At 37.7% G+C, this 22,390-nt stretch overlaps 1 protein-coding gene and 1 long non-coding RNA gene across 2 annotated transcripts; both read right to left on the reverse strand.

The window, feature by feature from the left end:
- Positions 1-11,283: 11,283 nt before the first annotated feature.
- On the reverse strand, positions 11,284-12,498 carry LOC141612100 (uncharacterized). Its single transcript, XR_012528988.1, has 3 exons — positions 12,248-12,498; positions 11,757-11,846; positions 11,284-11,649 (listed from the first exon to the last, which is right to left on the reverse strand). It is a non-coding gene; the product is annotated as an uncharacterized LOC141612100 (long non-coding RNA).
- A 7,224-nt stretch (positions 12,499-19,722) lies between these two features.
- Positions 19,723-20,220, reverse strand: LOC141614394 (uncharacterized). The gene has a single exon (XM_074433139.1). The coding sequence runs from the start codon at positions 20,218-20,220 to the stop codon at positions 19,723-19,725; it is 498 nt and encodes a 165-aa protein (XP_074289240.1).
- Positions 20,221-22,390: the final 2,170 nt, after the last annotated feature.

The raw sequence follows: 22,390 nt of genomic DNA on the forward strand, positions 1-22,390 counted from the left end.
TTAATTATATCAAATTTATATATTTAAATAAATAAAATATTTTTCTTAAACCGAATTGTTAGCTACCTTTCTCCATTGTTCCTACTGTTACTTTTATAACATTTGTTGTCTTTGCTGTTTCTTTCACTACTCCCGCCATATTTATTTATTTTTTTCACCACTCCCGCCATATTTTTTTTTAACTACTCCCGCATTTAATACTGTTAATTTCACTATTCTCATTCTTGCTACTATGACTTTCACTACTCTAACTTCTATTATTGTCACTTTTACCACTCAAATGGGTGATTCTATCATATTTATTACATCAAATGTTGCTACAATTATTTTCACTATTAATAGAGTTACCTTTGCTGCTTACACAATTTTATCAGGCTTATATATTTAAATAAGAGGTGGTCAAATACGGACTTAGGTCGGACGTGAGCCGACCTAGCTTGATTTTTTGGCCCACAGACATGCTAGCAGGTTTTGAGCGGGTTCGTGGACCGGGTTTTTGTGAAATTTGGAAAATATGTTGTCCAAACCCTCTTTGTTAGCGGGAATAGACCCGTCCCGTCCATGAACAGTTCTAATTTATCTCCTTATAGTTTTCATATCCCATTTCATTTACCATTAATTTAGTTCATTCAAGTATAATATTAGGTGTAATTAAACTTAATTTATTTATTATTATTTATTATATTAAAAAATTTCTACTTAGTGTACAAAAATACAATAACACACTAAAACAGGCTCTAGATGCATGAAAACAAGTACTAGGTTCATGAAAAGTGTTACATACATGAAAATGATTAGTAGGTGCATGAAAATTAGTAAAATGTATTTCGCCTCAATTTCCTTCTATAACTTAACCAAGAAATATATTATCTAGACATTAAATTGTACGTCGAATCCAAATATGTCGTTATTTTAAAAATAATTTTTTTTAAGGGTGTAGACACCTCGTTAGTCGTTTCTGCACCTTCCGCCAACCACTCAGTGATGTTTGGGCCGCATGTTTGATTATGCGGAGCGGTTTATGACATTTTGTAAGTTCCTTGACAAGTGATAGCTCAAACAGTCGAGTCAACCTCATGGTCATCATCTACGCGCCGATAAGGTCGTTTTGACAGTAATTAGAGTTCATTTGGAGTCCGGATCAAAAATCGTTTCCATTTTCTAAACCGTCTTAAAACACTTTTCGTATTGAAATCCATGATCATTGAAGACTTTAAATCCATGATAATTGTTCACATGGACAAATTTTATACCGATTAATGTAGTAGAACACTTGTAATGAACTCTTTGTATTAAAATAATGGTGAAATAACTATATTAGATTATGTGGGACTTGAACCCACACCTTTGTGCAACATTACACAATGCTATACCGTTGAGCTAATAGCCTTTCTTTAAAAACGAACTCTTCCACATCGAAGTTTGCGCCCAATAGATAAAAATAATACATCAAATTATACGAAATTAGATAACGATTGTGGGTTCATTCATGAACTACAGAAAGACAAATCAAAGAACAAAGTTTATCTTTACCGTGAATGGAGATATGAACTTTACACCGTTGCATTAGGATTTAGGATGACCTTATTTGTATGAGATCAAATCATTGAGTCTCTTAAGAGACCGTCTTACACTCGATTGCTATGAACATAGTGTAAGTGACACTAATATCTAACAAAAGTATAAAATAAAATTAGGTGAGAGATCTCGCATAACATTATTGAAAAACCGTCTCACAAAAAAAATTAGTAATCTCCAATTCAATATTAAAATCCATAAAGATCAGAGTTAAGAGTTAAGAATATCAGAGGTTGTGAGTTGATTATTAAGGCCTAAAAATGAAAAGACGTATAACAAGCTTAACCCAAACATTAATGGCAATGCAATGATCAGCAAAGACTTTTCTTCTCAACTCTAGTGGGAATGTCATATGTGTGATGCTTTGAGCAAGGTGCCAATTCTACAATCGTTTTCTTTGAAGATTGTCGCTCAGCTTTTGCAGCTCAACTCCGTTGAACTCGATGATGCTGCTTAACAATGGTTAATGAAATTCATGGCGTATTCGGAAAATTTGAACTATCTGAAACACCTAACTTAAATTACCAGCAAATCGGCACAAACTAGTAAGCAAGTTTAAGAAGATTAAAGTAACACCACTCTACAATCATTGTAACACGGTTACACTATTAGTGTAACACAATTATACCACTAAAGTAACAAAGTTAAAAAGCACTCGTGGAATGCACCTAAGAATGCTTCAATTTCGATAATCGAACAAGTAGTCAAGCAATCTCGTGTAGTTATTATACTCTTGTCATTGCAATTTTGCAGTATTATGCTGTTGGTTTTGAATCACAAGTCAGTGTGAATTTATTATACTCTAAAATAAATTTCTCCATTTTCAAGAAATTAAAATATTGTTACTCGCGAAAAGTAATCAGTGTGAATTTATTATACGAAGCATATGATTAAAAGTCCACGAATTTGTCAATTGATTTGGTTATTCTCCCTGTAGCAAGCAAGGGTGTTTCATAGGAGCATGGAGTATGAAATACACATAGAATGATAGGAATACACATAAAACGTTAGGAATATGGAGATTCAATCCACCATTAGCACAAATTCAATGATTATACGGATGAATTGTAATTTAGTTAAAAGAAAATCTCATTAACTGTTGAATATAAAATTAAAGTCAGTAGTCTCTCACTGAGTATTTCTTGTCATCAAGAACTACAAATTATGGCGATTTAAGACATTAGCACATATTTCCTGACTAGAATCTAATTCAAGGACAAATTATGAAAAACATTGAAAGATATAAACAATTCATTGAACGAAATACAAGCTAACATGAACAAATACAAAACCTAATCACAAAATTCGCAAAATAGAATTAGGAAACATTCTAATCTGCCAGGATTTGATTAAGTTGTATAAGAGGAAGAGTTGTTCTCCTAGAGCTCTTATGAAGATTGACCTTCAAAAAGCCTATGACTCAGAGGAGTGGCTTTTGTTGGGGACATGATTGATGCTCTGGGCTTCCCTTTACTTATTTGTAACATTGTGAAGGAGTGCATCTCAACTACTTCTTATTCTATTTCTCTCAATGGGGAGACTTTTGGATTTTTCAATGGCAAGAGGGGGCTTAGGCAAGGGGATCCCCTCTCCCCTTTGCTGTTTACCATTTGCCTTGATTATCTGAGTAGAGTTCTCATGGTGGTTCAGAAGCATCAGTTGTTCAGGTTCCATCCTTTATGCAACAGGATTCAGTTATCTCATCTTTGTTTTGCTGATGATGTCATCTTGTTTTGTAAAGGAGAGAGAGGTTCCATTGACCTGATGATGAAAGCGTTTGATATTTTCTCTAAAGCCACTGGGCTTGTAATGAACAAGAGCAAATCTAGCCTGTACTGTAATGGAATGGAGGAGCATACTGTCAAGGAAGTAGAAATGATTACTGGAATGAAAAGAGGGACAATGCCCTTCACTTATCTAGGGGTCACTGGGTCATCTTTGTTTTGCTGATGATCTCATCTTGTTTTGTAAAGGAGAGAGAGGTTCCATTGACCTGATGATGAAAGCGTTTGATATTTTCTCTAAAGCCACTGGGCTTGTAATGAACAAGAGCAAATCTAGCCTGTACTGTAATGGAATGGAGGAGCATACTGTCAAGGAAGTAGAAATGATTACTGGAATGAAAAGAGGGACAGTGCCCTTCACTTATCTAGGGGTCACTGTGTCTCCAAAAAGGCTCTCTATTCAGGACTGTCAATGCTTGGTTGATAAGGTGGTGGATAGAATTAGAGGGATGGGATCCAGGAAGCTCTCTTATGCTGGCAGGTTGGTGCTCATAAAAGCAATTTTAAGCACTCTCCATTGCTATTGGGCTAGAATCTTCATTCTCCCAAAGACTGTGATTTCTAAGATTGAATCTGTATGTAGGAAGTATTTGTGGCATGGTACTGATCATAAGGAGAGCCCAACTCTTGTTTCTTGGGACCAAATTTGTCAACCTAGGAAGCAAGGGGACTTGGGTTTGAGGGACTTCCATGTTTGGAACCTGGCCACGGTGGGTAAGTATGCCTGGTGGGTTGCCAACAAGGAAGACCATTTATGGATGAGGTGGGTACATGCTGTTTACATTAAAACTTCATCCTGGTGGGAGTATAGTCCTGGTTCTGGTTTTACTTGGGCATGGCGAAAAATTTGCTAGGTTAAACAACTTTTGAAACCTTATTTATCTTCTTTATCTAGTGAGGAGCATTTCACTATAAAAGCGGGCTATCAGTGGCTTAAATCTATTGCAGGAAAAGTTTTCTGGTATCCTTGGATGCTGAATGAGTGGTTGATTCCAAGGCAGCAGTTTCTGTGTTGGCTGTTAGCACATAAACGTCTCCTAACCCAGGACAGATTGCTGAGAATGGGAGTTATACAGAGTAAAACATGTTTTTTGTGTGGTTTGCAGGAGGAAAATCTGAATCACATGTTCTTTGATTGTCCTTTTAGCAGACAATGCAGGGATCTGGTCAGTGACTGGTGCAGGTTTCTGCTACCTCTACACAACTGCATCAGCTGGTGGATTGAACTTAGACAGACAGCTACTTGCAAGAAAAAAGTGATTGCATTGATTTTATCTGGATTGTTGTATCATGTATGGCAATTTAGAAATAGGTGTCGAGTTGATGAGTATGTTGTCAGGCCTACAGTGGTCTTAGCAAATGTTAAAAGTGATGTGAAAATGCGTCTAGGTCAATGTGATATAAGAAGTAAGAATGCTCTAGTCTTGGAGTGGGTAGAGTATCTTAAGGCTTAGATGTGTGAAATCTGATGTTGGGAGTTTTTGGCTCCAATAGTTTGTATTGTATGGGACAACTTTGAATTCTAATGAAACTTACATTTTCCCAAAAAAAAAAAATGTCAGACCTAACTTTTCTTCTCTGAGCATCGATCTAGCTCCATAAACGTTGCACAATAACATGAGATAATGATTTGGAAGAGCAAACAAATATAATATGTAGATCATAGGAGAAAGTCTGAAGGAAACGAGATCTGGAAAGTGATTTTCCTGAGAGAAAACTGTAGAGCGAGAAATAAGCTAGAGAGAGAAATAATATAGAGCTAGAATAATAAAAATAAGCTGGAGATGCGTTTTTATACTAGGTGAGAAAAGTACAAAAATACCCTCAAACCAGTGCTCTATTTTGAGCCGTCAGATTTTTTTGTGGGAAATGTAAGCATTTCATTGATGAAAATATAGAAGTCCCACTATTACATCACACTTTATAGGACACATACAATTTTTGCATCTGATTCCATAGTTCTTAATGTACTCAAGCCACTGTAAGACTCTACTATCCTTACTTCTTAAATCCAGCTGCTTCATTCTTCGAATGCTTTCCTGCTTAACACTCATCCCCAATCTCTCTGGTCTTTGGACATAACCCTATATCCTGCAAACATTGCGAGCATGCCATATCTGATGCATACTGCAAGCCAAAATCAGAGCAATAATTTTCTTCATGCAGACAAATGAATGCCTTCATTCAACCCACCAATGAATGCATCTGGTACTAGGCAGATCAACCAGACACCAGACACCACTCAGCAACCAGCTGAAGGCATTTCTTGCTATAAACACACTCAAAGAACAGGTGCTGATGGTTCTCCTCCTGTAGTCCACATAAATAGCACACCTTCTCCTAAGTCACCTTCATTTTAATAAGCCTATCCTGTGTAAGAAGTCTCTCACGAGCTACTAGCCAACACAAGAAGCTATGCTTAGGGACAATCCATTTATTAAGCATCCAGAGGTACCAAGGGACTGTCTCACCATCTGGTTTAAGCCAATGATAACCACTTTGAATACTGTACTCAGAGCAGGGGGAAAAGATCTGTTGCTTCAAAAACTCTTTTACTTGACAAACCTTTCTCCAAGCCCAACTACTTCCCATCCCAGGTTTATAATCCTCCCACTGAGATTGTTTAATATAAATTGCATGAAACCATCTAACCCAAAGATGATCCTCCTTATTAGCCACCCACCATACATACTTACCAATAGTAGCAACATTCCAGTAGTGCAAATCCTTAAATCCCAATCCTCCCTATTTCAAAGGTTTACAGATGTGCTCCCAAGAAACAAGAGAAGGACTTTCCTTCTGCTCATTGTCATGCCAAAGGTAAGTCCTGCAGATGGCTTCAATTTTTCTGATAACAGTTTTTGGAAAGATGAAAATTCGAGCCCAATAGCTGTGAAGAGTAGAGAGAACTACTTTGATGAGAACTGTCCTGCCTGCATAAGAAAGTTTTCTAGCACCCAAACCTCGCAGTCTCTCCACCACCCTTTCCACCAAACAGTTACAATCAAGGTTGGACAGTTTTTTCGGGGAGACACATAGCCCCAGATATTTGAAAGGTACTGTCCCCCTCTTCATACTAGATGTACATTAAATTTCCTAGATCAAATGTTCATCAATCCCATTACAGTAGAAGTTAGACTTATTCCTATTCATTACCAGCCCAGTTGCTTTGGAAAAGTAATCAGAAGCTTGCATCATCAATTTAATAGAAGTTCTATCCCCTTTGCAAAATAATATTAGGTCATCTGCAAAGCATAGTTGTGAGAGCTTAATCCTGTTACACAAAGGATGATAATGAAACTTTTCATGCTTTTGGACCACCATAAGAATCCTGCTGAGATACTCTAGGCAGAGAGTAAATAGCAGAGGGGAGAGTGGGTCTCCTTGCCTAAGGCCCCTCCTTCCCTTAAAAAAATCCAAAATTATCTCCATTTAGAGAGATTGTGTAAGTGGGGGTAGTAACACATTGCATCAGAAGCATTTTGAAATTAAGAGGGAAACCTAGAGCTTGCAGCATCTCCTCCAGGAATCTTTACTCAACAGAATCATAGGCTTTTTGTAGATCAAGCTTCATAAGTATCCTGGGAGAGCAGCTTTTCCTCTTATACAGTTTGATCAAATCCTGGCAGATAAGGATGTTGCCTACTATATCTCTCCCTTTTACAAAAGCACTATGTGAAGGGCTAACAATCTCAAGTAACACATTCCTAAGTCTAGCACAGATAACCTTAGAAAGACATTTGTAAATGGTGCTACAGCAGGCTATAGGCCTGAACTGCTGCACAGTTTCTGGCAACTCAACCTTAGGAATTAAAGTAATAGTAGTAGCATTACACTGTTTCAAGAGTTGTCCAGTCTGGAACACATCCTTTATTGCTGCAATGATATCAGGTCTAACAATGCTCCAATTATCATTAAAAAATTGACTACTATATCCATCTGGTCCTGGGGCTTTAGTACCAGGCATAACAAACATTGCAGCTCTGATTTCCTCAGGTGTGACAGGAGCATTCAGAACAACACACTGCTCCCTGGTCAAACACTTACTAGTCTTAACAATCCTAGAATTGAGCTTTCTTACTCCAGTTGATATGCCAAGTAAGGAAGTATAGTAGGATTCAAAAGCCTGCTGAATATCTTCAGGTTTAGTCCATAACTTATTATTAGAGTTCTTGATCTGAAACACTCTATTCTTACCTCTTCTTCTTTTGATAGTGGCATGAAAGAAAGCAGTATTATCATCCCCAAGTTTCATCCACTCACATTTAACTTTCTGATTGAGGTAAATATCTCGAGCTTTGATCAAATCCTCCAGCTCCTTAGCACGCTCTCTTTCAGAAGCACAAAGGTCCTCATTCATGGGATCCTGCACCAACCTTTCTTGGAACTGCTTTAAAGAAATCTCTGCAATATGAGTCAGATTTTCAATATCTGTAAACTGATGCTTATTCAGTTGCTTTAAATCATATTTCAAGCTTTTCAACTTTTTAACCACTTGAAACATAGCAACCCCTTGAATCTGTCTTTGCCAGCCAGTTCTGATGATATTATCATAATCTGGGGATAAAGACCACATATTAAAGTAATTAAAAGGAGCACCTCTACGTTGGGTTTCCTCCTTAATCTTAACAAGTGCAGCACAATGATCAAACATCCCCTCAGGCAAGTAATGCACATAGCTATCAGGGAATGTGATAGTCCACTCATCATTAAACAACATCTTGTTAATTCTGCTGTAAACCTTGGATCCTATCTCAAGATTGTTTGTCCAGGTAAAAAAAGCTCCTCTAGCCCCTAGATCAGCTAGTTCACAATCCTGTGCCACCTGCAGAAGTGGTCTCATCTCAGCATTAGTAACTGATGCTCCCCCAATTCTCTCATTTCTGGCAAGGACAGTGTTAAAATCACCCCCCACTATCCAAGGACCATTAACAGTAGTGTGATACTGTCTCAAAATACTCCATAAAGGCTCTCTTTCAGCTGCTTTGTTAAGGCCATACACCACAGTAAACCAGAATTTATGTTTCCTAGCTTTATCAATAATAGTGGCATGAATACACTGAACTGTAACATCTAGGATGTCAACCTCAAAGGAACTGGGATCTCATATGAGCCAGATCCTACCTCCTTTATGTAAGATCGAATTAGTACATATGGCCCAGTCCGCACACAAAGTACATCTAACTTTATTCCAATTATTATTCTTAATCTTAGTTTCTAAGAGTCCAAATAACCCCACTTTATTTTGATGAAGGAATTTTTTTTATTTCTTTTTGTTTATTAGGATTATTTAGACCTCTATTATTCCAAACACCATAGCTACCCATTATCAGTGGTGGCCTTACTAGTTCCCCCTTTTTCCACATTACAGCGCTCAAGCAGTCCCAGCCTAGACTTCTGCAAAGAGTTAGATAAAATTTCCATAAATGATAACCCCCCAGGCGTAAAGGATCTACGTCCACGATTCTCATTCCTCATTAATCTAGTGATAAACCTCCTGGGAATAGAACTCTCAACTACTGGGGTTTTGTGTACCATTACTGGAGTCAAGACAATTATAGGTGATACCTCCTTCTGTTTCATCTCCTGACTCTGGATAGGAACCACCTGTGGCTGCTTGCCAGGTACTGGTTGAGGACGCATGGGCATGACATGTCCCTTGGGCCTCCACACTTTTTTAACCACTGGTTTCGCACCCACCTTCTTGCAGTTCTCAGCCAAATGACCCAATCCCTTACAAGCTGTACATGTTAGTGGTAACCAATCATAGACAATCTTTAGGGCTTGGGTATCACCATTATCATCCAGGAAATTAATGACATCAGGAAATTTTTGTCCAATATTAACTTCAATCATGATGTAGGCAAACCCGAGAAAATTCTTATGAATGGTAGCTTCATCACAGCGAATGAATTTGCCAACCACCTCACATAATTTCTTAAGGCAACCCATTCCCCAATACTTCACATCAAGTCCAAAAATTTTCATCCAAATTGGTATCCTCTTTACATCATGTTTTACCAACTGTGTCTCATGCGTCCACTCTTTAATAATGACAGGCTTATTATCAAAGAGCAGATGACCATTATTCAAGAGAAATTATTGCTGTTCCTTCATTTTAAACCTTACAAGGAACATACCATTCGGCATGAATGAGATTTTGTCCACCCCCTGAGCATGCCACACCCTCCGTACAAACTCAGACAAAACAGAGCTCGGTGGGTTCGCACCAAGTATGTAACAAACAACAGAATTAGACCAAAATAAGATCTCACCAGCGCCATCTTCTTTAGTAATTTGAACCATCGGAGTAGTCACCGGAGTAGTCACAGGTTCAGTTACCACTTCCTCCTTAGGATCGTCATGCTCCCCTTCATCATCTTCCAGTATCGAATGAAGGTCAATTTCCAGCTCCTGAGAAGAAAATTGTAGCTGCCGTTGATGCGATTTTCCTTTATTAGATGAATTAATAGTAAAATCAACTTGTTTTTGTGAGTTTTGTGAATTTTTTTGAGTAGAAATTGGAGTTTTTTGGTTATTTTTTGTTGATTTCCTGGTTCTAGCCATTGCTTGAAGAAAAAGATACTAAAAGTCTAACCGTTTCTCTCTCATCTCTGTTTTTGTTTTTAGCCGTCAGATCTTGCTAATCTAATGGTTTAGATTGGTAAGACAGACTCACCCTAAGAAGCTAGACTCTCATGATCCCAACTCTCTCTCTCTCTCTCTCTCTCTCTCTATATATATATATATATATATATATATATATATATATATATATATATATATATATATATATATATATATAGATTTTGTGAGTTTGGTTTTATATGGTGAGTTGTGAGTTTACTGACTTTGAAATCTCAACCACTAGATTATATTAGAGATGAATGACCATGATCTAATCTTACATGTCATATAAAACCACTGTCATTTACTTATTTTCTCTTTTTTCTAATGTTACTTTTTTTTTTACTTTAATTTTTCTCTCTTTTTTTTTTACCTCGTGTTATTATCCTGTTATTGTGTTTTTTTTAACCACTTTGATTTTTTTTTTCTCTTATGTTTTTCTTTAATTTTCTCATTATGTTACCTTTTTTTCTTTTTCTTTTTGTACCGGATTTTTTTTTACTTGAAATTTTTTTTACTCTTTTTTTTTACCTCGTGTTATTATGCTTTTTTTTTTTATTTTGATTTTTTTTACGACTTTGATTTTTTTTTTCTCTTTTTTTTAAGCACATGTTATTGTGTTGTTATTATTATTCCGCTGTTATTGTGATGTTATTCTGCTGTCACTTTGATTTTTTTTACGACTTTAATTTTTTTTTTTCTTTTTTTTACCACGTGTTATTGTGCTGTTATTCTACTGTTATTCTGCTGTTATTGCGATGTTATTCCAGTGTCACTTTGATTTTTTTATTACTTTGATTTTTTACTACTTTGATTTTTTTTACTCTTATTTTTACCGCATGTTATTGTGCTGTTATTCTGGTGTTATTATGATGTTATTCCGGTGTCACTTTTATTTTTTTAACGACTTTGATTTTATTGTGCTGTTATTTTGCTGTTATTGTTATTCCGCTGTTATTGTGATGTTATTCCGGTGTCACTTTGATTTTTTTATTACTTTGATTTTTTTACTACTTTGATTTTTTACTCTTATTTTTACCGCATGTTATTGTGCTGTTATTTTGGTGTCACTTTGATTTTTTTTACGACTTTGATTTTTTTTTCTTTTTTAAAGACGCGTGTTATTGTCTTTGTTATTCTATTGTTATTGTCTTTGTATTATCTTTATTGTGGTGTTATTTCATTATTTCTCTTCATTTCTCATTATTATTTATGTGTTACGCGAGTATATTATAAGAATATAACATTAACCAATATTAGCTATAAGCTACACACATATTCTTGCTTAATACCGTCATAAGATAATACGACACTAAACCAAATTACTCAAACAAATGATCGTTGTCCTATATTCCAAACCCCTTGTCCTTGCTAGTCTACTACTGTGCTAATATACAGAACATAAGAACATTCCATTATTATTCATCACCATTCATTCGTATTCATGATCGACAACAACCAGGCGCAAGCCCAAACTCACACCACTAGTCCACCATGCTGCTATCACCAACAACCGCTCCTGCTTCTACCGTGTCGCCATGCTCACCAACAGTTCAGACTCCAGACGTTATTCATTGCTTGCCTTCAACTCGGAATCGAAACCCGACTTAACTTGTGCACCATCACTTTGGTTATCCCACCACAATTTTAGTTACCAATACTGAAATACACATTTGATAAATTCAATCGCTCTTCTGTGAGTTCTGTCGATTCAATTTCTATTGCCAACAATATAATCAGTGTAAAAAAAATAGTCAATCAGATTACCTTGTAATCTTTGAGCAGTGTGCGACATCCCGAATTCTCGTTCTCTAGCAACTTGTTTCCATAAACCAGTAACAACTCATTTTGCACTTGCTGAAAACCAAAAAAGCGTCAGCAGCGAAGCCACAAAACCAAGAAAAATCAAAGAAACCTTTACATAACTCGGAACTGTCAGAAGTATCACAAAACAGAATCACATCAGAATAACTTTTTTTCCTTCAGGCCACCAATTCTTATAAACCAGTAACAACTCATTTTGCACTTTTGGAAGCGTCGGTCATTCGCAACTGTGTGAGCTATCCTCACCAAAATCCTTTGGGAAGAATAAATAATTGCGAAAAGGTAATTGAATGTAGAAGACTTGTATTTCCGGGGAAGAAAAATCAGCGATATGATTTGCAATTTATACATGAGACATAGGCTGAAGTCCTAAAACATTTACATACGAATTCAGATATACGACCACCACTTGTCCGCCATTTCTGTAACTATACCTTGGTTATTGCAGATTCTCAGAACTCCTTAAGACGATCATTCGACTACTTGTCAATGCTCCTTGAAAAGTTCCCGACCAATTAGCATCCTTCTAATCTCACTGGTTCCAGCACCGATCTCTTCATCATCACCACCGGAGCTTGACCTCAGAATCAATTAGTTTGGTTCAATTAAAGTCAATTCTAGGGTTTATTCGAATGATTTGGGGATTTTTTTTGTTTAGAGAAATGATTGAATTTTTAATTATCATGGGAGTTGGGAGGAATGACGCATTTTTTTTAATGTTAATGTCACGCATTGGTTTATTTTTAAAATTAATCTCAGTCATACATTTGCTCTCATCCAATGGTTGCGATTTTAAAGCACAAAACTCACAACTCACTATAAGAACCAAACTCACGAGATCCACACACACACACACACACACACACACACACACACACACACACACACACACACACACACACACACACACACACACACACACACACACACACACACATACACTTGATAATTAATTAGAATATATATGACATGTCATATAGATATATATTATGTACCTACAATGGAAATAAGATGTACCTTTGACATAAATGTATTTTACGTACATACAATTTTCGTTATAATAATATGTTATAGAATGTAAATTTTATATTAATTATGTATATTATAATTACAAATAATAATTACCATATGTACATAAAATATTTAGTTTAATTTTTATCAAGTACATTTAACTAAGCAAGTATGTACATTGATTTAATACTGACGGTACATTGAATATAAGTTAGAAGTACAATCAATAATTATTTTATGTACATATTGTTTTAACTTAGGTCTTAACAAAGATATATATCAAAAGATATGCAAAAATGGCAACAAGATGGATGTGTAATAGTGGTAATAGTAAGGGCTTTCAAACCAAGAGGTTGTTGGATCGAGCCTCATTAATGGTATTTTTTGAGGTTTGCCTTAATAATAAATCTAATGTATAAAATAAAGAAATAAAAAAAATTCCATAAATATAGTTAACTAGATGTAGTTAAAATTTAACTACAAATGCTAAATTACTAACCTAGCCTTAAACTAACTAATGGAAGTTAATTCTAATTTGACACGTGTCACAATGTAATTACCTCGTGTATGTGTATCAGCTTCCCTTTTATTTGGTCCTCTTGTTTCCGCAACATTCAACCCCAACGTTGCATTAGACCTCCATCGATATAAACCACCGAATCATGCTCAGAGTCAATAATTAAGAATCTGGTCATGATGATATTGCTCGTCCATGAACGGTGATTTCGCCCCTCCATAATATTCATCTTAAAATCGTGAGTTGCTGAGCTTTTTAATAATTACCACATATTAACTAGAAGCCTATGGCAGCTACCATTTCTCATTTGAATTTGACAATGTAGAAAATATTATTTGTAATAAGTTGTTCGTTGGCTACAACTAATATGAAAGAAAAGATGCATAAGAGTGTACCAGGGTTGTTTGACGAGGACCACTTACAATAGAATTCCGAAAGAAAAGATGCATTAGGAGTGGAAATAATCTCAATTGAAATCACCACCTTTAATCACAAAGAGATCCCCTTAAATCCGAGAAGGAAATCTACTCACACATATTTGTCTTAATCAAGGAAAATAAGATGAAGCCAAATATGATAGTGACAACAAACAACATAGTTCAAGGAATTGATTAACTAATTAACAATATGAAATGAAAGACAATGTAAAACAATGAAAAAGTATTTATGGCTTGAATTTATGCCTTCTAGATTTCGAGCCTGTCACTCTTGAGTGACTTACTTGTTATACGTGGTTTGCAGGCTATTAGGTATACCCGATGGTTTAGACAGTGTGCACCATAGGTAGCGGTTGCGGTTCCCTCGTCACAAAAAAAAAAAAAAGACAATGAAAAAGTAGAGAAATTGTACCAACACAAGGAATAGATGAACAAAGATTATAACTTTGGATTGAAATAAGAACGATTAGAATCCAAATATTCAATACAAAGGAAATATTAAATACCTAAAACTAGATTAAACACTAGAGTAAAGAAAGATTAACTAAAAAGGGAAATGATTAAATATTAATATGTAATACCCATAATTTTTGAAGTGAATCTGACCCTACAGTAGGATGCTCAATCAAGTGGTATGGTACTCGGTCGAGGAAACCTTTATCTGAATTGCTGGGTTACGTTTTAGTCTGACCTGAACTTGGCTTAGGTCACTTGATCAAGTGAGCTCAATACTCGGTCGAGTGTAGGTGTACTCGATCAAGTATTGCCAGACTCGATCGAGTGTCCCTCTCTGTATCGGCTTACGCGTTATTTCCTAAAACCCGTCTTTACTAAATTGTTTCTAATTATATTAAAATATTTATAAACCGACTTAGCTCAACCCTAAGCCTATAAATACCACCTATACATCACCTTAAAACACTTTTGCTCATTCATATATCACATATAAAACCTAATTGAGAGAGAAAGGAGAGAGGCGGCGCGAGACGGAAAATCTAAGCAAGTTCTATCTTAATCAACGTAAGTTAATCTAGATCCATGCTTTTAATCACTTGTTTACTTTGTAATTTTGACCTGTGACCTTTGACCACTGTTGACCGTCTTTGTCCTGTCGTTGATCACCGTTGACCATGATGTGGCGTGAACCCTAGTTGGGGGATCTTGGGTAGTTGTGATTGTTTTGATTCATAAATCATATTGTAGTTGATTCTATACATACATATTATGTGATGGTTAAGAGAGGAAATCGTCGAGGAACACTTCTGGTTGTTTTGTTATCTGTGTTTTTTGGGAAATTGCAAAAAGCTATGGATTACCTACTCAATCTATGCTTAATTTCATTACGTGATTGTTAGTTGTTGTATGTATTACTGAGATGGATTTATACAGTCGATATTGATATTTCTTTTACAAGGCTGAGAAGGATATTTATATTTACTGTTACTGTTAATATTGTGATTGGAAGTGTGCCTAGCATGTGTACACAATTTTCTATGTGTGCAGGTTGGACGTGATACAGGTGGCACACGGTTCGAGGAGTGACTGTGTCCGGTGTTACTATTGTGTTTTTATTCGTCTTTTATTAATGTCATTACTGTATTGTTTAATTAGTCCCTACTCAACCAGTGGTCGACTTGTTTATGTGTTGTGCAAATGTCACCCCAACCTTTCACTTGGGGACCTGTTATGATCCATTTGTTATTTCCGTTCAAATGAGGAGCAGTTAATTTAGCAGGTAATAAAGAGTAAGATGGATGTTGTTGATTGCGGGGTTGGGACGAGCCAAACGAGCATATTGAGTCTAGTTGGCTGTGTCTAGTTTACCACTTAGAGACATTTATTTACAATCATTGATGCTTAGCCTTCCGTTGAGTTAAACTATTGTTATCATTATTATTTAGTTCAGTTTCAGTTATGTAATAAGATAGTTTAAGACAGTTTCACAGTATTGATGTAATCTTTTAATAAGGTACCTTGTGTTTGTTTAATTTGTGATTCACTACCTCGACAAACCAGGATGGTAACAACCCTGTTTAACTGGGAAGGCCTTGCTAAAGGCTCTTGGTTAAATGAGGGTGTTACATAATAAGAAAGCTTTTGCAATTAAAATTTTTGTGTTTTTAGATTTAGGGTTTCGTGCCAAAATATTACAAAGTGAGGGTATATATAGTTGTTATAAAACAAGTAGAAACAGACCGGAATGAAAAAAAGGGAGTTGGACTAGTCCCAGTGGTTGTCCCGGCCTGTACGAGGCTTGACTTGTAACACCGCGGCCCAAACCTTGGGTTAGGAGTGGTTATTCACGGTAGCTAGCTTGCGTACATGACCCATAGATCAACACATGTCTTTTCCAGCACATTTTGTTCTCACTCATGCGCATCCCAGGAACCTTACTAGAAGGTCATCCATCTTAAGACTCTTCCCAACCAAGCAAGCTTAACTGTGCAGTTCTTTTGTATGGATAATCAGAAAATAAATTTCACTTTGTTGATATGAGTAGTACTTTCAATCCCTTTAATCACTAGTCATTTGAACTTATTAATGGACCTCTTTAATTACTACGGGGTCTTACAATCACCCCCACTTAAAAAATGCAACCCCTGAATCCTCCCCTGCTAACTGCCTCCAGGAGCGTATAACAACTGCCTCCCATTAACACACGGTCACATGATTTCTCTGATACTACGTGTAATACCCCGGCCCAAACATTTGGCTTGGAGCGATTACTAACGGTAGCTCGCCAGGCTGTGTACATGGCTCACAGATCAACACGAGTCATTTTCAGCGTATTTTGTCCTCATTCATGCATATCCCGTGAACCTTCCCTAGAAGTTACTGTAACACCTCCACACACAAGGTGCCTTACCAAGACCACCCTACCACATATAGATGCTACCATCTCGGTTACCCGAGGTATAGTAATCAAAGGAGACCATAAAGAAACGTACTTTAAGTTGTAAAGTTTAATGTGCGTACATCACAAGCCAAAACTGAAATATAAAATACAACTGTCTCAAAACTGAAATCCAACTAAAATAAAACTGTCATAACAAAACAACAGAAGACTGAAGACCCTGACAAGTGATGACTTCATCCCCAACTAGATCCCGCTCGTACTCCAAACAAATACCTGCTAATCAACTGCTCACCATCCCCGAATGGATCACCACAATTTTCAAACATTTAAACGGCGTCAGTTACTGAATAAACAAGATAAGAAAACAACAACATCCAAATATACAAACATATTCCTCCAACTCCATCTCATCACCAATCACCTGACTACACACTAAAGTGTGTAGTCCTGCCAGAATACCCATCGCAATAGATATTCCACTCCGCCTGTGGGGACCACAGCCGTACCACCTAAGCTCCGCTCAAAACTATAGAGCGAATAACCCATGTCCATTAATTTGCATATCCCTCTTGTGATGGGAACGAAAAGGGGCGAATCAAGGGTGTGAAGCCACTCCCGAAAGCGACTCCAATCAGCCGAGGGCCCACCTCGCGAACCACATACAATTAAAACCAAAACCACAAAACCAATGTAAACATGCCAATTCCACTTAACGATAACAATACTCATGCCAATCAAACAATCATGCCATCTTATAATTATTTACGCAGTCAAATGAGTAGGAAAACTCTACCTGCGACGGAATAACCAACAATCAAACGCAGCGGATAAAACAGCTTCTCTACGAAATCACCTCTTATAAACAATAATCCTATAATCACAAATCTGCCATATCCCAAAACCCCCAAATCACCCATTTAGGGTTTAACCAACATTAACTATTTGACATAAAAACAATATAGAAACCTTACCCAAACGATGACGATCTCAAAAATCCGACAACCCTAGCCTTGATTTGATAGTAAAGAAAGAAGAGGATTGAACGTCGTTTTTGTTTTTCTTTTGTGAAAGGTTTAGAAATTAAAGTGAAAGTAAAAGTGAAGGAAATGTCGATAGAAATTTAAATACCTCTCCCCGTTTTACTATTAAACTCGGCCGAAAAACCGTAAAACACGACTTACTCGATCGAGTAACTAACGTACTAGATCGAGGACCGCCTGCTTGATCGAGTAACTACAAAGCAGAACGTACTCCAGAGTACGTCAAAGACTTACTCGACAGAGTAAGTCCTACTCGATAGAGTACCCACCAACTCAAATATCTGAGGTATTACAGTCTTCCCTTCTTAAAAATGAACTTCGTCCTCTAAGTTCAAGCCAACAACAACAACAACAACAACAACATTAGAGCCTTAATCCCAAAATGATTTGGTGTCGGCTGACATGAATCATCCTTTAGAACCATACTTGGGTGAACGCACACCTCAAAATACGAATAGAAAAGGGAAAAATGAAAAACAAAAGGGAGAGCGAAAAAGTAATACAAAGTCAAGGTAAACTTACAGGTTTTAAAATCGAATTCCGGATTTCTTTTATAAAAACTTAAAATTTAAATCAAGAGAAAAGATTAAAAGGATTTTGAAAAGCGAAATAGAGTTAAGGATCCGGAATGCCTAAAAAGTAAACCAAGTAAAATATATAAGAAAGTGGTTGGTAAAAAAGGTGTAATAAAGGAGAGAAGAACAAATAAATTTACTATAATGAAAAAAAAAATAAAACTTACTATACTCAACTATAACGCCACGACACAACTACAACTCAAGACAAAGCTTAAAACACAACTTAACAACCCAAAACATACACTAAACCTTACCAAAACTGACTAAACATCGCACCAAAAGCTTATGTGATCATCTCCTACCTTATTAAAGAAACATGGTTATGTCCCCGTAACCGCACATACCTGATAAAAAAAGACGGATAGTGCTCCTTGATAGCTTCTTCCGCCTCCTAAGTTGCTTCCTCAATGTTGTGATTGGACCACAACACCTTTAGCAACACTGTCTCCCCAGTTCTAGTCTTGTGAACCTTGCGATATAGAACCTCTTTTGGCACTTCCAGAGAAGACAAAGATTCATTCAACTCAATGGTCTCAACCTCTAGCACATGAGAAGGGTCACTCACGTACCTCCGGAGTTGAGACACATGAAATACATTGTGTAACGATCCAAAGCTGGTGGCAAAGCTAACCGATAAGCAACCTCTCCCACACTATCCAAAATCTTATAAGGGCCAATGAACTTCTGACTTAGCTTCTCTTCCTTACCGAATCACATCACCCCACGCATAGGTGACACCTTCAAAAAAACCTTATCCCCAACTTGGAACTCAATGCCCCGATGATGCAAATCCGCATAACTCTTTTGTCGATCCTGGGCTGCCTTCATGTTTTATCAAATCAACCTCACTTGATCAACCATGTCTTGCACCATCTGTGGTCCTCATACTACTGCCTCTGCGTTATCATCTGAGCAAATTAGACTCCTACACCACCTCCCATACAACGCCTCAAACGGAGCCATCCCAATACTCATATGGTAGCTGTGGTTGTAAGAAAACTCAATCAGATCCCATCTATCTTCCCAAACTCCATCACACAAGCCCTAAACATGTCCTCTATAGTCTTTATAGTTCTCTCCGTCTTCCCATCTTTCGTAGGATGAAATGCAGTACTCATCTTCAAATTAGTCCCCATCAATTCCTACAACTCTTGCCAAAACCTAGAAATGAATCTCACATCTAGAACGGACACAATGTCCTTCGGCACCTTATGTAACCTCACTACATTATTCTTGTATCCATTCGCCAACTGAACCTTACTCCACGTATTTTTCATGGGAATAAAATGAGCTGACTTGGTCAATCGATCAACGATCACCTAAATCCCTGAGTCCTCGGTAATCCTACAATGAAATCCATGGAGATAGAATCCCATTTCCACCCAAGTACCTCTAGAGACCGAATCTTACCTTGCGGTCTTCGCTGCTCCCCTTTGACTCTCTGGAAAGTCAAACATCGAGCCATAAACTCAGCTCTCCCTTTTCATCCCAGGCCACCAAAATATTTTCTTAAGATCCTTATAAAGCTTTTCACCACCTGGATGCATTGAATACGGAGTGCAATGAGCCTCCGTCATGATTATCTTTTTCATCTCCTCATCCTTAAGCACACACCATCTCCCATCAAACCAAACACTCCCATCATAATGAATAGAGAACCAAGACACTGTCCTTTTCTCTACTCCAGCCCTCCACTCCTGAATTTTATAATCAAGAGTTTGTTTCCTGTGAATATCATCATAAATATTTGGTTCCACTGTCAAATCTTCCGTAGCATCTCCTTTCTGGGTCACATGTATCCCTATCTTGGTCACTTCATCTTTTAACCTCACTAGTGAAATAACCTTGCATAGAGTATGCACACTCTTCTTACTCAACGTATCAGCCACAACATTCGCCTTCCCTTCATGGTAGATAATATCCATGTCATAGTCTCCAATGAACTCCATCCATTTTCTCTGTCGCATGTTCAACTCATTTTGAGTAAAGATGTACTTTAAAATTTCATGATCAGAAAACACCTTAAAGGTCGCCCCATATAGATAGTGTCTCCAAATCTTTAAACAAAAACAACTGCACCCAACTCAAGATCATGCGTCGGATAGTTGTCCTCATAAGACTTCAGCTGTCTAGAAGCATAGGCAATGACTTTCCCGCTCTGCATCAACACACAACCTAACCCATTCTTTGAAGCATCTGTATGCACCTCAAAATTCTCACTCCCTTCAGGTAAAGCCAAGACTGGAGCTGTAGTCAAACACTCCTTTACTGTTTGGAATGCCGTCTCACAACTTTCATCCCAACTTTCATCCCTCGTCCATCAACTCATTCAACTATTTCTTTAACTCCTCCAACTCCCTAGGACCCATGCGGTAAGAGGCCTTAGAGATTTGTCCCGTCCCTGGTTTCAACTCCACATTGAAGTCGATATCTCTCTTTGGCGGTAACCCCGATATCTCATCCGGAAAAACATCTTGAAACTCTCCCACCACTGGTATCTCGGCTGCTGTCGGCTCTACCATGCGAGTATCTTTCACATGGCAAAGTATCATAGAACACACCTTCCTCAAGTAAGACTTCAATGTCACCACTGTAATCACTTTGACTTTCGGTTTGACAACAAACCCACGATAAGACACACTAGCCCCCTTAGGACCTCGTAAAGACACTTTCAGTTGGTGACAGTCTATTCTAGCTTTATACTTACTCAAACAGTCCGTCCCGACTATCATCTCAAACCCATCCATAGAAAATTCTAACAAGTCAACTGGAAGATCAGCTTGCCCAATAACCATGGACACCTTTTTATACAGTTTCCCACCTGACACTGACTCCCCAGACGGTATAAAAACTTCATATTTTAATGACACAGACTTTCCCAAACCCATAAAATTAGCATGACTTGACGATACAAAAGTGTGTGAAGCCCCTGAATCAAACAAAACAAAAGTAGGAACGTTATTAACAAGAAATGTACCGGTGATCGCGTGAGCATCATCCTCCGCATCTTGCTTATCCATCATGAAAAGTTTACCACTTCTCTTCTGGCCCCCCCCTTGTACCGTACTAGCTGATTTAGTAGGCTTGGCAGCTGACACCTGATTGGTATTAGCCGCTGGTCGCTGATAAGAATTACCACCATTGCGGTTGAAACCACCATTGTTATTACTCCGCCCATTTTGGTTATTCCACGACCCAGCTGGCCGATTGGTAGCATAACTCTGTGTCAGTCCCTAAGAAACGTTCCCCTGAGACTATCTCTGAAATCCTCTCCCAACTGCACTAGTACACTCATGCCTCTTGTGGCCAACTCCGCCAAAGTTAAAACATGCGATACTCCAGCTGCTGCTACTACCGCGACCACGTCCGTAAGAATATCCTCCACTGAAACCCGACCCAGATGAATAGGCCTTTGTCTGTGATGTGACTCGTATCTACACAAATTTAGTCCCCTAACTAACCTCGTTCCTATGCTTTATTGGATGTATTAGGGTAGTTTCTGTCTTCAGCTTCCTACTTTGCATATTCTATGATGTTTTGTGCCCTTGGTAGGGAAGGAGTGCTAGCCTTGCGCGTATGGAGCAAAATGGAGCTAAATTGATCGCATCCAATGACCAAGCATCAAAGAGAAGACCGATACTAAAGGCCTAAGTTGATAGAACAAGTAAACGGGCAATGAAGAAGGATCCCCATGGCTCCTCAATGATCCCCACGGATCATGGGCCAGCCAATTGAAGAAGAAGCCAAGATGACCTTAGGGACGGGCGTCCCAAGCACGGTCCGAGCGTCATAAAGGGAAGGACGGGCGTCCCCAAGACTTAGTCCGAGCGTCCCAAAAAGCAGGTTGGGCATTTTTCTTCACAGCATGGGCGTCCATCGGGAGAGGGTCGAGCGTCCCAAGTTGGGACTTGCAAGGCGTTGGACTTCACTTAAGGGACTTAATCATCATTTAAGCCCTTAGTTAACCTAATACTTGTACTTAGTATAAATACTCCCTTGTAAGAGGAGATTAGCATCAAGTCATTAGAGTAGCTTAGACATCAGTTAGCTTAATTATATATTAATTCTTCCTTAATTATTGTTCAAGAACTCTAGATCTAGTTGGGTAATTTCAAGATTATTTTGGGATTATTGGAG

This window comes from Silene latifolia, chromosome 11 (assembly GCF_048544455.1).
Source record: "Silene latifolia isolate original U9 population chromosome 11, ASM4854445v1, whole genome shotgun sequence".
Lineage (NCBI taxonomy): Eukaryota > Viridiplantae > Streptophyta > Magnoliopsida > Caryophyllales > Caryophyllaceae > Silene > Silene latifolia.